At 54.8% G+C, this 12680-nt stretch overlaps 1 protein-coding gene across 1 annotated transcript; it reads right to left on the bottom strand.

Annotated features, from left to right (window-relative positions):
• Nucleotides 1-239: 239 nt before the first annotated feature.
• ZNF574 (zinc finger protein 574) lies at nt 240-5292 on the bottom strand. Its single transcript, XM_006900931.1, has 2 exons — nt 5263-5292; nt 240-3204 (listed from the first exon to the last, which is right to left on the bottom strand). The coding sequence occupies exon 2, from the start codon at nt 3182-3184 to the stop codon at nt 491-493; it is 2694 nt and encodes an 897-aa protein (XP_006900993.1). The 5' UTR covers nt 3185-3204; nt 5263-5292; the 3' UTR covers nt 240-490.
• Nucleotides 5293-12680: the final 7388 nt, after the last annotated feature.

Here is a 12680-nt window from a genome sequence, read left to right as displayed (position 1 = left end):
CTGGAGAAAGATGGGCAATCTCCTATGCGATTTACAGCTTCTTGAAAACCCACTGGAAGATCAGCTATGAGTAGGGTCTAACTTGATGGCAAGGAGATTTGAGTGTTTTTTAAAAGTCTACTTGCCAAGCCTGGTTCAAGGCACCGAGAACACAGCTGTGAAAAGACTCAGTAACTATCTCATTGCTCCAGAATTCCACCCCACACAAAAAGGCCTGAGGAGAACACAAAAAAAATGTCCAACTCGGTCTTTATTTATCGATAGCTGCACCCTGTGGCCACCAGGGCTAACTGGTGGCAAGTAGGGAGCTCGGGGGGAAGCTTTGTGCAGATCAAGGATCTCAAAGCACCCCAAGAAAAGAAATCCAGTTACAGACCTTACTACACGATGGTTGAGAGGGAGGGCACACTATGTACAGAGATTAAAGGGATTTGGGAAGAGGATCTCCAGTATCAGGACATGAGGATGCTGAACAGGAAAAGGGTCCAAGTCAGCCACTTATCTGGACACCCTCGGCCTCAGCCAGGGGGTAGATCTCGATGGCCTCTACCAGGGGCAGGGCCTCCACTGCAGTCTCCATCACAGCCAGGCCCACGGCAGCCTCGGCTTCTGCCAGCTGCTGCCGCACGGCTGCCTGGTGCTGCTGCTGATGAGTCTTGCGGTGCTTCCAGAGGTTGGAGAAGGAGCGGTAGCTCTTGCCACAGTCGGGACAGGAATAGGGCCGCTCTCCTGTGTGGATGCGGCGGTGTTCTGCCAGGCGCATGGAAATGGCGAAGGCTTTGCCACACACTTCACAGGCAAAGGGCCGCTCACCAGTGTGCAGGCGTCGGTGGTCCTTTAGGTGGGTACTCTGCCGGAAGGCCTTGCCACAATCTGGGCAAGGGTAGGGCCGCTCACCCGTGTGGATGCGCCGGTGCACCTGCAACGATGTCTCTGTGCTGAACAGCTTCTTGCACTCGCTGCACTCCAGACCCCGGCGGCGAGCAGGGGCTGAGGGGGCCGTGGCAGCAGGACCTCCCAGAGCTGTTGGGGGGGTGACTGGCATGCGTGTGGCCCGTGGGGCTCGGGGGGCCGGGGGCTCCTTAGCTAACACCTCTCCGGGCCCAGCGGCTGCATGGGCTGCCTCATGGGCCTGAAGCCGGGCCGCCGAGCCCACCTTCTTGCCACAGGTGCCACACTCAAAGCGCCTGGGTGCCTGGGTGGCAGCAGCGGCACAGCGGTGCTCCCGCAGCCTCAGCGAGGAGGGAAAGGCAGCCCCGCAGGAGGAGCACCGGAAGGGCTGGCGCCCAGCATGGACCACCAGTTGATGCACCTCCAGCAGCCTTCGCAGCAGGAAGGAGCGGGGGCACTCGCGGCACTTGTAGGGATACTCGCCCGTGTGGTGGTAGCGGTGCATGAGCAGGCGGTAGGGCCGGTGGAAGCGCACCCCGCACTCCTGGCAGCGGTAGGGGAAATGCTGGGCGTGCACCAGGCGGTGCTGCCTCAGCGTGGAGCTCTGCGTGAAGGCTTTGCCACAGTCACCGCAGCGGTAGGGCCGCTCCCCCGTGTGTGTGAGTCGGTGGCGGGCCAGATTGGCTGGGGAGTTGAAGGGCTTGGAGCAGTCAGGGCAGGAGAAGGGCCGCTCCCCCGTGTGTGTGCGAAGGTGGTTGCGCACGTGAGACTTCTTCTTGAACATCTTGCCGCAGATCCCACATTTGTGGCGCCGCTCTAGTCGGTGGACAAAACGCTGGTGTCGGGTCAACTGCAGGGCTTTGCCAAACTCCCGGCTGCACAGGAGGCAGCGATAGGTGCCCGGGGTTGGGGGCTCTGCTGAGCTTTCCTCGGACACGGGGGGCTCAGGTGCTGCTGGCTCACCAGTCTCCGCTGGGGCCGGCTCTGGTAGACCAATGACAGGCTCCTCTGGGGGAACTGGAGTTGACGGCAGAGGGACGCCCCCTGCCCCATGGGTACGCCGGTGATAGAGGAACTTGGTGAGATTGACGAAGGTCTTTCCACATGGACATGAATGCAGTGGATTTGGGGTGTGGGCTCGCCGGTGGGCGAGGAGGAGGGCCTCTGTGCCAAAAGCCAGGCCACAGTCCACACACAGGAAGTGCGACTCGCTGCTATGGTCCCCAAGGTGCTGGTCCAGACTAGAGGGGCTGGGGAAGACACGACTGCACAGTGGACACTTGAAAACACCCTCCCGATGACTGCGCAGATGCTGCTGCAGCTGATGAGGTGACAAAAAGAGCTGGTCACAGGCTGAGCAAAAAAGTTCCTGGGCAGCGGCCCCTGCCGACTCCCCGCTATTGCTCCTCCGGGTCCTGCGCCCTCGGCGATCACGCCCGATGGCTTCACCGTTACGCAGCTCGTAACTGTGGTCTGAGGCTGGCAGGGGATCAGGCTGAGTCACAGGCACCTCTATGGGTGTTGCGGCCACCACAGTCTCTTGTTTTATGGCCGGCTCCTCAGACTCGGGGGCAGGAGCCGGGAAGTGGGTGGCCTGGTGCTCGAGGAAGTCGGCTGGCAGCTGGAAGAGCTGGGAGCACTCAGAGCACTTGTACAGGAGCAGCTCCACCTCAGTCACAACCTCGGTGGTGGTAGCGGCAGCAGAGGGGACGGCCGCCCCTTCCCCACCTTCTTCTGCCTTTCGGTAGGAGTGCTCCACAGCCACACGAGCCTGGCCCACAGGGGGCACTAGGACAACTGGGGAACCCAGGACAACGGGGGCTGGGGACTTGGTGGGTGTAGCTCGGAGGTGTGTCTGCCTGTGGCTCAGCCACAGCTCCTGGTTGGCAAAGAGAGCCTTGCAGTCCACACACTCGTAGTGGATGGTGCTGGAGCTCAGGGCTGGGGCCTTGGGGGGTGGCTCGGCTGGCACTGCCTCCTGGGGCGCCATCATCTTCAGATGCAGCTCTTGATGCTCCAGGAGCTGGCTAGGTGACATGAGGAGCTGCCCACACTCCAGGCACTGGTACTGGCTCTCCTGAACGAGGGTCTGGTAGAGGCCCGAGCCCGTGGAGGCCTCTGTGGCCACAGTAACGCCAGGGTCAGCCACACCCACCAACTCGAAGTGCTGCTGGGGCACGTGGGAGTTCTGGTGCACCAGCACCTCCTCCAGGGATCCATAGAGCTGGTTGCATTCAGAGCAAACATAGCGGTGCTCAATGTACAGGACTGTCTCCTCCGACTCCTCTGTCATGGCGGCAGCAAGGCCCTGGGCTGGTAAAGGGAGAGAGAGGTTGGGGCAAATCACAGCCAAGTGACTGCTACCTTGGTCCTTCTACGGGCAGCGCTTTCCCTTTTCCACTCTCTCCTCCCAAAACCTTACATTTCCTGCTCCAATTTCTTCCTTAGTTTTCTCATTCCCCAACACCCTTCCTTCTGATCACACAAAACACAAATCTTCCCAGCAGTCTCTTCCCAAGTATCACCTCTGAAATCAACTCACATAAAACCCTACCCACTAGATCCTTATAACCCCATCAATCCCCCTTCCACTCAAGTACTTCACAAGTGATCCCACAAACCTCACCTTAGACCTCTCTGCTCACGTCTTTTAAAAATCCTGCTACTCTACTCCCCTCCTCAAGCTACTACCCAGACCACTCCTAATGCCTTGCCACTCCACTTCCAACACCCATCCACAGGCAAGCCTCTCCTTCAACTCTTTGAACTCACCCTCTGGTACTCCTGTTTCCCACATGAATATCAACTTTTCCTAATTACATTCTCTCCCACTGATCTAGCCTGTCTACAAAGCTAGACTTTCCCCAACATAACCACTTCTCAGTGGCATCCAGATGCTCCGTTTTTACAATACTGAAAACATCTGTGAAAAAACTTTCTTCTTTCTTTACACCTTCTCATCTGCTTAACTCTTTCAAGGGTACCTGGTCACCTTCTTCACATTATTCACCCCTTTTTTCTGCACTCAGACTACACTATTCTGACCCTCTCTGGACCCTTTCCCCAATACCCTCTCTCTAACCTATCCCAAATATTCCCAGATCACCTTGTCACCTTAATCTAATCTCTCCCTATCAATGGAAGTCTTTTTTCCTCCATTCTAATCCAGTCCAGGCATGCCCTATTCACTCTTCATATGTGTTTAACATCGACTTTGTAAAAGAGATACTGCACACTTTTTAACTCTTCTTTCACAATGGCTTAATAACCCCTTTCAAACATACTTCTCTTACTGACCCAAACGGCCTTTCCCAGACCACCTCCTCCAGATGTCTTTTCCTTACAACCAAACCTCCCTCAACAGCCTACTACTCTGGGCATACTTGAACCTCCAATTAATTCATCAATCTAACATCTCTTTTTAAGGCCATCTGGCCCCACCCTTCACCCTGACCCAACCCTTCATACTTCTGAAAAGGAAAACTACTCTTCGGACCCCCAGAAACTATTTTCAGGTTATGTAACTCCTTTGCACTGGGAACCTTCTCCACCTGATCCAGTTACTTTTAAGTCCCACTTCTAATGGGACATAATTGATCCTTCACGTTAATTGATCCCGAATCCCCACCCTTGGGCCTCTCCTTCCCTCTAAACCCGCCCTTTATAAATGCCTCTCGCAAACGGACAGTGAGGCTTCGTCTCCCATACTCTGGGCATGCTGTTAGGAAAGGCTATTCTCTGGAGAAGGTGGATTGACAGTGACCACAGCAATGGGCTCGAGCGTGTCGGCGACTGTGAGGACGGCACAGGTCAGGGCAGGCTCGGCCCGCTGTTCACACAGGGTCGCTAAGAGTCTACTCCAAGGCACTTAATAATAACACCACCACCACCTCTTTTGTCCACACCCCTCTAACGGCTCCAGTCCTTTCCAAAAATAACTAATTATTCTCTTTCCATTAACTTAATCCCTTCTTTTCCTAAAACGTATACGCCTTTCCCCCGGCACCAGAGTGCCCTTTCACCTTACCCCTCCCCCGGTCCGGAGCCCGTCCCACCGCCAAGCCCTTCGCCTCAGGATATCCCATGGGGCCCCAGAGTCCTCGGCCGGGGCTGCCGTAACGCCTTCCCTTCGCACACAGCTCGCTCCCAGGCCCCGGCCCGAGCTCCGCCCCTCCTCGCACGGCCCTCCGCGCCTCTCTAGGCCCCGCAGCCCGTGAGCCTCGCCGGCCGTTGGGGGCCGCCCCACCCCTCACTGCCCAACGCACCCCCACCCTCCGCTGGCCCTCAGTGCGCAGGCGGGCTAATGAGAAGGCCGCAGCCGGGAGACGGAGCCGTCCAGCCGGCCCTCAGCGTACGCGCGCTCGCACTCACCCGCCTCCGCCGTCTCGTGTACCCCGGGCCCGGGCCCGGGCGGCCGGTCCCCTTGGGCAGCCACTCTCACGCAAGGCCCTCTTTAGCTCGTGCCGTCGCCTCTCGCCTCCTCCAAGGCCTCCCTCTCGCCCCCAGCCGCCCTCAGTAAAGCCCCTCCCACCTTCCTCCTCGGTCGCTTCGCTCACGGCCGAGCGCACCCAATCACCGCCCGTCTGACTCCTGCCATTTGGCCAATCAATGCTCAAGTCTCTGAGGTTTAGGCCAATAGTGCGGAGCGCGGGGCTGTTCCGCAGCGCTCAACCAATCCTCTAGAGACATTTTCTCACCGGTCGGCCCCCGAGTTGGTCGTGCCCGCCCCCTTAAGTCCATTGGAGGATGCTCCTTTTCCACCTCCGGATTGACTTCGCCTCTGACGAATCAGCGCGGGCAGCGCGATGATGTTACCGGGAGAGCGGGGCTGCGGGCGCCATGTTGGGGACGTCGGGGCGGGACTCAGACTTAGCGGTCGGGGGGATGCTGGGGAATGGAAGCTTGCGACACCTGGAGGGCGGGGATGCACTGGTGGGAGTTGAGGCGCCGGCACCCCAGGGGTGAAAGTTAGCCCCTCGAGAAAAGGAGAAACTAATGCATGCGGAGGCAAGAGTAGGGGAAATCAAGGCTCCACACTCACTTCTAGCAAGAAGTTAGCAGGAAGGAAGGGACAAAACCCCGAAGCTCCCTGGGAGAGGGAACAAGGAGAGGGGCTCAAGAAAACACGACAGCTAACGGAGGAAATAATGGCACGTAGAGGAAGAGGAAAAAGAGAGCAGGTCATTTCTTTGGAAGAAACAACAAAACATTTCATTGCAGTCAGAATTGCCTGAGAGCTGACCCTCCAGCAAGCCAGGGCATAAACTGCACACGAGATTACCCATCTCCCTCTGTCAGAGCAGCAGACAGATTGGACGCAGCAGATTTTCTGAGTGTATAAACCGCACCCGAGAAGATTACCCATATTTTTCTGGCAGAGCAGTTGGTAGATTCGAACTTCTTGACTCTGGATTGACAGCTCAACTCCTATCCTTTGGGCTACCAGAGCTTCCTTTTGGATGAAAAAGAGTGTAAAAAGGGGTGGCAAGGAGAGGACCTGAAAGATCTTCAAGTATAATATCCTAAAGGAAGTCATCCTGTAGCCGATTCAACTGTTTCCTTCACAATACCATCTTTTCTCACCTGCCCCTTCTGGCCCTTAAATCACGGAGTGAGTTAATCACTTCTGTTAGAAACTGGGCCCTGAGAGAGGACAGCAGTAAAAAAGCCTGGAGAGATTGATTTCATCTAACCTTAGATGCAGAAGTGTAGGGTCAGAGAACTTGAGTAATTTATCCAAGGTCAAAGAGCTATGGCAGGTGTTGAACACACTAAAATCCAGGTCAAATAAGGATGCCGATGGCTTTGTGTTGTGGTGTTGGAAAAGAGCACTGACTCTCCCTCCCTTGGACTGCCAAGAAAATAAACTTTCTTGGAGAAAGTGAAAAGGGTGTTCTTTAGAGGCAAAACTGTTGAAACTCCATCTCACATACTTAGGTCATGTTGTTAGGAGGCGCTAGTCCTTGGAGAAGGGCATGATGCTGGGAAAGGTGGAGGGTCAGTGTAAGAGAAGACTCACAACAAGATGGATTGGCACAGTAGCTGCAGCAATGGGTTCAAGTATTTGAGATGGTGAGAATGGTACAGGATAGGGCAAGGTTTCAGATCTGCTGTTCATAATAGGATTGCTTGAGTCAGAGTCCACTCAATGGCACATAAAAGTAGCTTTAGGTGATGTTTTAGTTAACAGAGGTGTGCTAACACAAAAGCAGCATCTCTGACGATTCAAGTAGGTCCCTGGCTTCTTGATTTGAGTGATTTACAGCCTCCTGAAAACCTGCTGAAGGGGCAGCTATAAGTCTGTTGCAACTAAACAACGAGAGAAAGTATCATCTACAACGAGAGAAAGTATCATCTTAGTATGTAATATATCAGACTATTAACAGAAGAGTTTGTGCTTCAAATTCACCAGCCACTCTTGAGAGAGAAAAAGGGGCATTCTCCTCCCATAAAGATTTACAGCCTTCAACACTTAGGGAGGATTCCATAAATTGGATTCCCCCCACCCCACCCCCACTCCCAATGTACAAAGGAAGGAAAGGCAATCTGTTTCCATAAAAATCTTAAAGTCTTGAAAACCATATGTTGTTGAGTACTGGCAAGTCAGAACTGGCTCATAGCTGACCATCAAGTGGGTTTTCAGAGGCAGTAAACAGCTCAGGAGATTCCCCATCTACCTCCCACAGAGCATCTGGTAGGTTATGTACCTTTGAGTTGGCAGCTCAATTCCTTGCCACTGAGCCACCAGGTTTCCCTTCAACTTGGATCATCATGAGATCAAATCAATCCCCCTAACACCCGAACCAGGCTGCCTGGATTAGAATCCAAGGCTTGCCATTTAGTTGTGACCTTAAGCAAGCCAGTCACTCTGTGCCTCAGTATTCTTATCTGTGAAATGGGCATGATAGCAGCCCTTGTCTCTTTGAGTTGTGGGGTGCAAAGTTAAAGCTATGTAAGAGTTATTTTCATATTTGAGTGAGCTTTATAATAACATCTGAATTTGACAGATAATTATGTTCAGTTCTTTACATGCGTTGTTATGTGCCATCAAATTGAACCTGACTCATAACTTGCCCTTCAGCGTGTTTTCAGAGACTATAAATCATACAGGAGGAACTGCCTATCCTCCCTGCTCAAAAGCAACTGGTGGGTTCTAAGCATCTGCCTTTGGGTCAGTAGTGCAATTCCTTACCCACTAGCTCACCAGAGCCTAGGTGTATTAATTCTGCTTATCCTCTAAACAACAAAAAGGACTACTGTCTTGATTGTACAAAGAAACTGAGGCCCTGAGAAAGTAAGTAACTTGTCCAAGTTCCTGGAATTGCTGATATAGAGCCAAGATTTCAACCGAGGAGTTAACGCCAAGGTTTACCCTCTTGGCCCCCAGGCTCTACTGCTTGCCAGGTGGGATGCTCTATAGTTGAGTGCTGAAAGAATAAATGCGACAGTAGAGGAAAGATGGTGAAGAGATTGAGATTGTTCACAGCTTTAGTTTGCTTGGCTCTACAGTCAACACTCTTGGCACCAGCAGCCAGGAAATTAAGACATACTGTGATGAGAAAGTGTACTGTTAGGGACCTCTCCAAGGTACTGAAGAGCAATGATATCTTTCTGGAGATTAAGGTGCATCAGATACACGCCATGGTCTTTGCAATCACTTGTTATGCATCAGAGAGTTGGACAATGACTAGGAAGGATAGAAGGAGAATTGGTGCCTTTGAGCTGTGGTGCTGGAGAAGAGTATTAAGTGTACCAGGACCGCTAAGAAAACAAACAGATTAATCCTGGAGAGGGTTAAACCGGGCTGCTCCTTGGAGGCAAGGATTCTGAGGCTTCATCTGACATACTTCGGACATGTTGTAAGGAGAGACCAGTCCTTGGAGAGGGACATCATGCTTGGGAGGGTGGAGGGACAGTGCGGGAGGGGAAGACCCTCTATGAGGTGGATTGATTCAGTGACTGGGGTAATTGGGATGGGTGTATCAGAGACAGTGTGATTGGCACAGGACAGAGCAGAGTTTAGGGCGTTGTATATAGGGACCTCACATAACAACAACAAGAGTAAAGAAGCTGGTGACATCACTAAACTTAAAGCTGGGCCCAACTTGCTCTACAGCAATACGGCTTTGCCCTTAGGGTGAAATCTAGGTGGGAGTCATAAAAACCTTTAACAATTTACATGCCTTTAGGCAGGTTCTGGATCCTTCTGAAGCCTATTTTCACCCTTTAGAAACCTTTCTTTGAGTCTACTTCCTACCTTACATAATTGTGAAGATTAAGTAGACTTTTTTTTTTTTTTTTTAATGAGAGTTCCTGATTGGCTTCTAGGGCCTCTTTTTTTTTTTTTTTGCGACAAACGACATTTATTCACTAGGGCCTCTTTTTGCGTAGACTTTTTGATTGGACCAGTCAATCTGTCTTGGCTATTTAGGCCCCTTTTCTTCAGATGATAAAGAAGTGATGTAAAGTTTCTGTCAGTCTTTCTAGAGGTTGTGGTGGTGGAGCAAATACATCTGTGTTCTGCCTGTGCTGGGGTCCCTGTATCTTCAAAGGCATGTCTGGCGTGTCTGGAATTGAAGGGATAAGGGCAAAGGTCAAATTCATTGCCTTGGAATTGGACTCTGCTCATAGCCAGTCCTCTGGTTGCATAGAAAGACATCGTCTGTCCCATCTTTCTCTGATGGAGTTGCTGATGGATTCAAACTGAGAGGCAACGCCTTTGTGTTAGCTTTGCAACTCCCTGTGGACTATACCTTGTTCTCTTGTGTTGTTGTCTTCTAAATACTGAACAGGGTGGTTGTGTGTGCATGCAGGGTTGGTGGTCTGATGTTTGTGTTGAGGATACCCTGCCTACCATCTGCCCTGCTCTAACCGTGTCAGGCGGGTGTTTGGTCGGAGAGTTGCCATGTGCCAGATGTGTGCATGCACGAGGCATTGGATCACGTGTGCTGGGGGCCCCACGTGAGTGTGTCTGTGTCTCCTCCCCATCACGAGCATGGGGGTGGTAGTGAGTCATGGGCTCAGCCTTCAGCGCCAACTGTCATGTTCCTTCCCCCCAAGTTTCACCCCCCACTCCAAGATCTATGTTGCTTCTCTCCTCCATCCGCCTGCCCTGCCTGGCTTCCTCTGAGGCTGTTCAGTCTCCCGTTTCTCCAAGCTTGGCCCCTCTCCTCCTCTGCCCTTGTGGTCACCCATTCCTGCTCCATTTCCACAGCCTCTCTACTGTGATGATGACAGGACAAGGGCCTCCTTCACCCACCCACAAATCTCGAGGGGGTCCCGTGTAGTCTGGAAAATTCCTATACTCACCACCCATACCCTCACCTCCCTGGGTCTTTGTCTTCATGAATTGGCCATTCCTGCCTCAGTGGGCCTCTTGTGTCCAGGAGCCACATCCTTGTCTCCGTGAGTTCCCTGGCCCTACATCCCTAATTTTGTGATCCTCTCTCTGCCTCTATGGCGTGCTTCCTTGTGTCCACTTCTGTGGAACTCCCCTTATTTCTGGAGACATCACGTTGAGTCCGTGGTCTTCTGGTACCATGAACCATGGCCAAAGAGGTGTGTTTTGGTCTTCAGAGGACTTTCCACAGACCTGCCTCCGTCTCCATTGCCTCCAAGGTCCTTCTGCTTCTTTCTGGGCAGCCCTTTGACTGCAGGGGCCTTTCTGTCAATACTGGATCTTCCCTCATCCTTGTCCTGTGGGCTTTGAAGGCCCCAGCTCACCTCTCTGGGTCTTGATGGCTGCCTGTCTTCTCTGCATTCTTCTTCATCTTCTCCCAGCTCTGAGAAGGCCTCCTTCCCAGGTTTCACCTCTCCATGGTCTCCTGTGCCTCAGGCTGCCCAGGCAGGGCGGTGGCATGGTGTGGTGGAAGGGGTGGCCCTGGGGGTGGGCGCTCTATCCAATGCAGCTCCTTCCCCTCATCAGCATTCTCCTCTCGGCCCCCCAGCCCCGACCAATACGGCTCCCCCTCCCCGGCTCCCCTCCCTCCTCGCTCCCCGCCAGCCTCCCTCCTTTGCTCCTGCCCGCCCTCCTCCCTGTCTCCCTCCCTCCTCGCTCTCCCCGCCCCCCGCGCTCCAGGACCCAGCGCGGGCGGCAGGCGGGCGGGCAAGCAGGCAGGGAAGAAGGAGCGGTGGTGGCAGCCAGCAGTGGGGAGGCAGGCCCGGCTGGCGGCCCGAAGTCCGCGGCTGCTCCTCGCAGGGGACCCGGAGTCCCTGGCCAGGCCCTCCCATCGAGGCCTTGCGCTGCAGGCACCCAGGGACACCCCACCCTCCTCCTCCTTCCTCTCCCACCTGCTCCTCTCCATCCTTCCCTAGCTCCCCCTCTTCCTCTACCCCATCCCTCCATTCCGCCTGTCACGGGCGGCTCACTCCTCAGCCTCTCAGGGTCTCCCAGCACCCTAAACTCCCAGCCCCTCGGCCTCTCCCCACCCGCCCCCAGCATGCTTTTCCCGTGGGGGCTGAGGGTTTGAGGACTCCAGGCCCTAGCCTCCTCCAGGGCAGGGCCCAGGATCCAGAGGGGAGGGGGGGAAGGGGGTATCCCCCTTCCCCCCATCAAGGCCTCCCCTCCCCCGCCTCTCCTGATGGCCGGCTTCCTTTTCTCCACCCAGTCCTCGCCCCCTGTGGCCCCCCCAGGCCGGCCCGGCTAGGGGAGGGGGCAGGGGCCCTTTCCTGGGCCGGCTTCCCCCTCCCCCGGCTCTGCCTGTGCCCCCTCCTTTCCTTTTCACCTTCCTCTCCTCCCTTCCTCTCTCCTAGCCCTCCGATTGCTCCTTCCCCCTCTCCTCGCTCCCCTTCTCTCCTCCATTTTCTCCTTTTCCCTTCCTCCCCTCCCTGGCCGCCCTCTCCTCTTCCACCTGTCCTTCCTACCCGCCCCCCCCCTCCTGGGAGCCACCGGTTTGGATTAGCTGGGGGCCACCACCGGCGGCGGGGGAGGGGGCCCCGTGGACTGCCCTCTCCCCCCCGCCCCAGCCACACCACCACCCAGCGCCTGAGCATCTCCCATTGTCGTTTGCGGGCCTCGAGGGAGCCCAGCCCTCCGTCCCACCAGGATCCGTGAGTGTCTGCAGGGCGGGGATTGGGCCGGTCTGCCAGGGTCCTGCAAGGTTGGGCTTCCCACTGTGGGCCGGCTGGCTCCCCACCTTACACCAGGCAGTGCCCTCCCCAACCAAGGGCCTGCCCCAGCCCCTCCAGCCCCCCAACCTCCGTCCTTCTCACCTTTTCCTTACCTCTTCCTTCTGGGTGCACAGCTTGTCCTCCGTCCAGGTGCCTCCGGCAAGCTGAGGTTCTGAGGGGCTACCTGGCCCTTAGTTGTGGTAGCTCACTCCATCTCAGTCCCTGGCATGTCTCTGACCACTTTCTCTGAACCTCCGTCTGCTGTGACTGCCTGTCCCTCAATCTCTAATTTTTTCGGACTGTCTCTATCTCCCCCTACCTGGATTCTGAACCTCCTTCCTTTCCCGCTCTGGGTACATCCTAGTCCTGTCTGGTCTCTGTCTCTTGCATCTGTCTTTCAGTGTCTCTAGGGCCTCTCTCTGACTCTGCCCAACTTCTCTCTGCTTTTCTTAGGTTGTCTCTGTTGATAGCGTTCCTGCTCTTGCGCTCTGTGGAAACTGTCTCAGAACTGTCTGAGCCCTGTCTGTCCCTCTTGCCACTTCCATTTCCTTGCTTGTTTCTTCTTTACCTCGCTTCACTTGTCATCTAATCTAACTCTGGGCTTGGAGACCACCTGCTTCCTTTCACTTTCAGCCCCCCCCCCCTAATCCAATTCTTCCTCTCTCCTCCATGCCCGCTTC

The sequence above is a fragment of the Elephantulus edwardii genome, unplaced genomic scaffold, assembly GCF_000299155.1.
Source record: "Elephantulus edwardii isolate Elephantulus edwardi_28Jun2011 unplaced genomic scaffold, EleEdw1.0 scaffold00302, whole genome shotgun sequence".
Lineage (NCBI taxonomy): Eukaryota > Metazoa > Chordata > Mammalia > Macroscelidea > Macroscelididae > Elephantulus > Elephantulus edwardii.
Note: the sequence above shows the minus strand (reverse complement) of the source record. Positions and strands in the feature narration are given on the sequence as shown.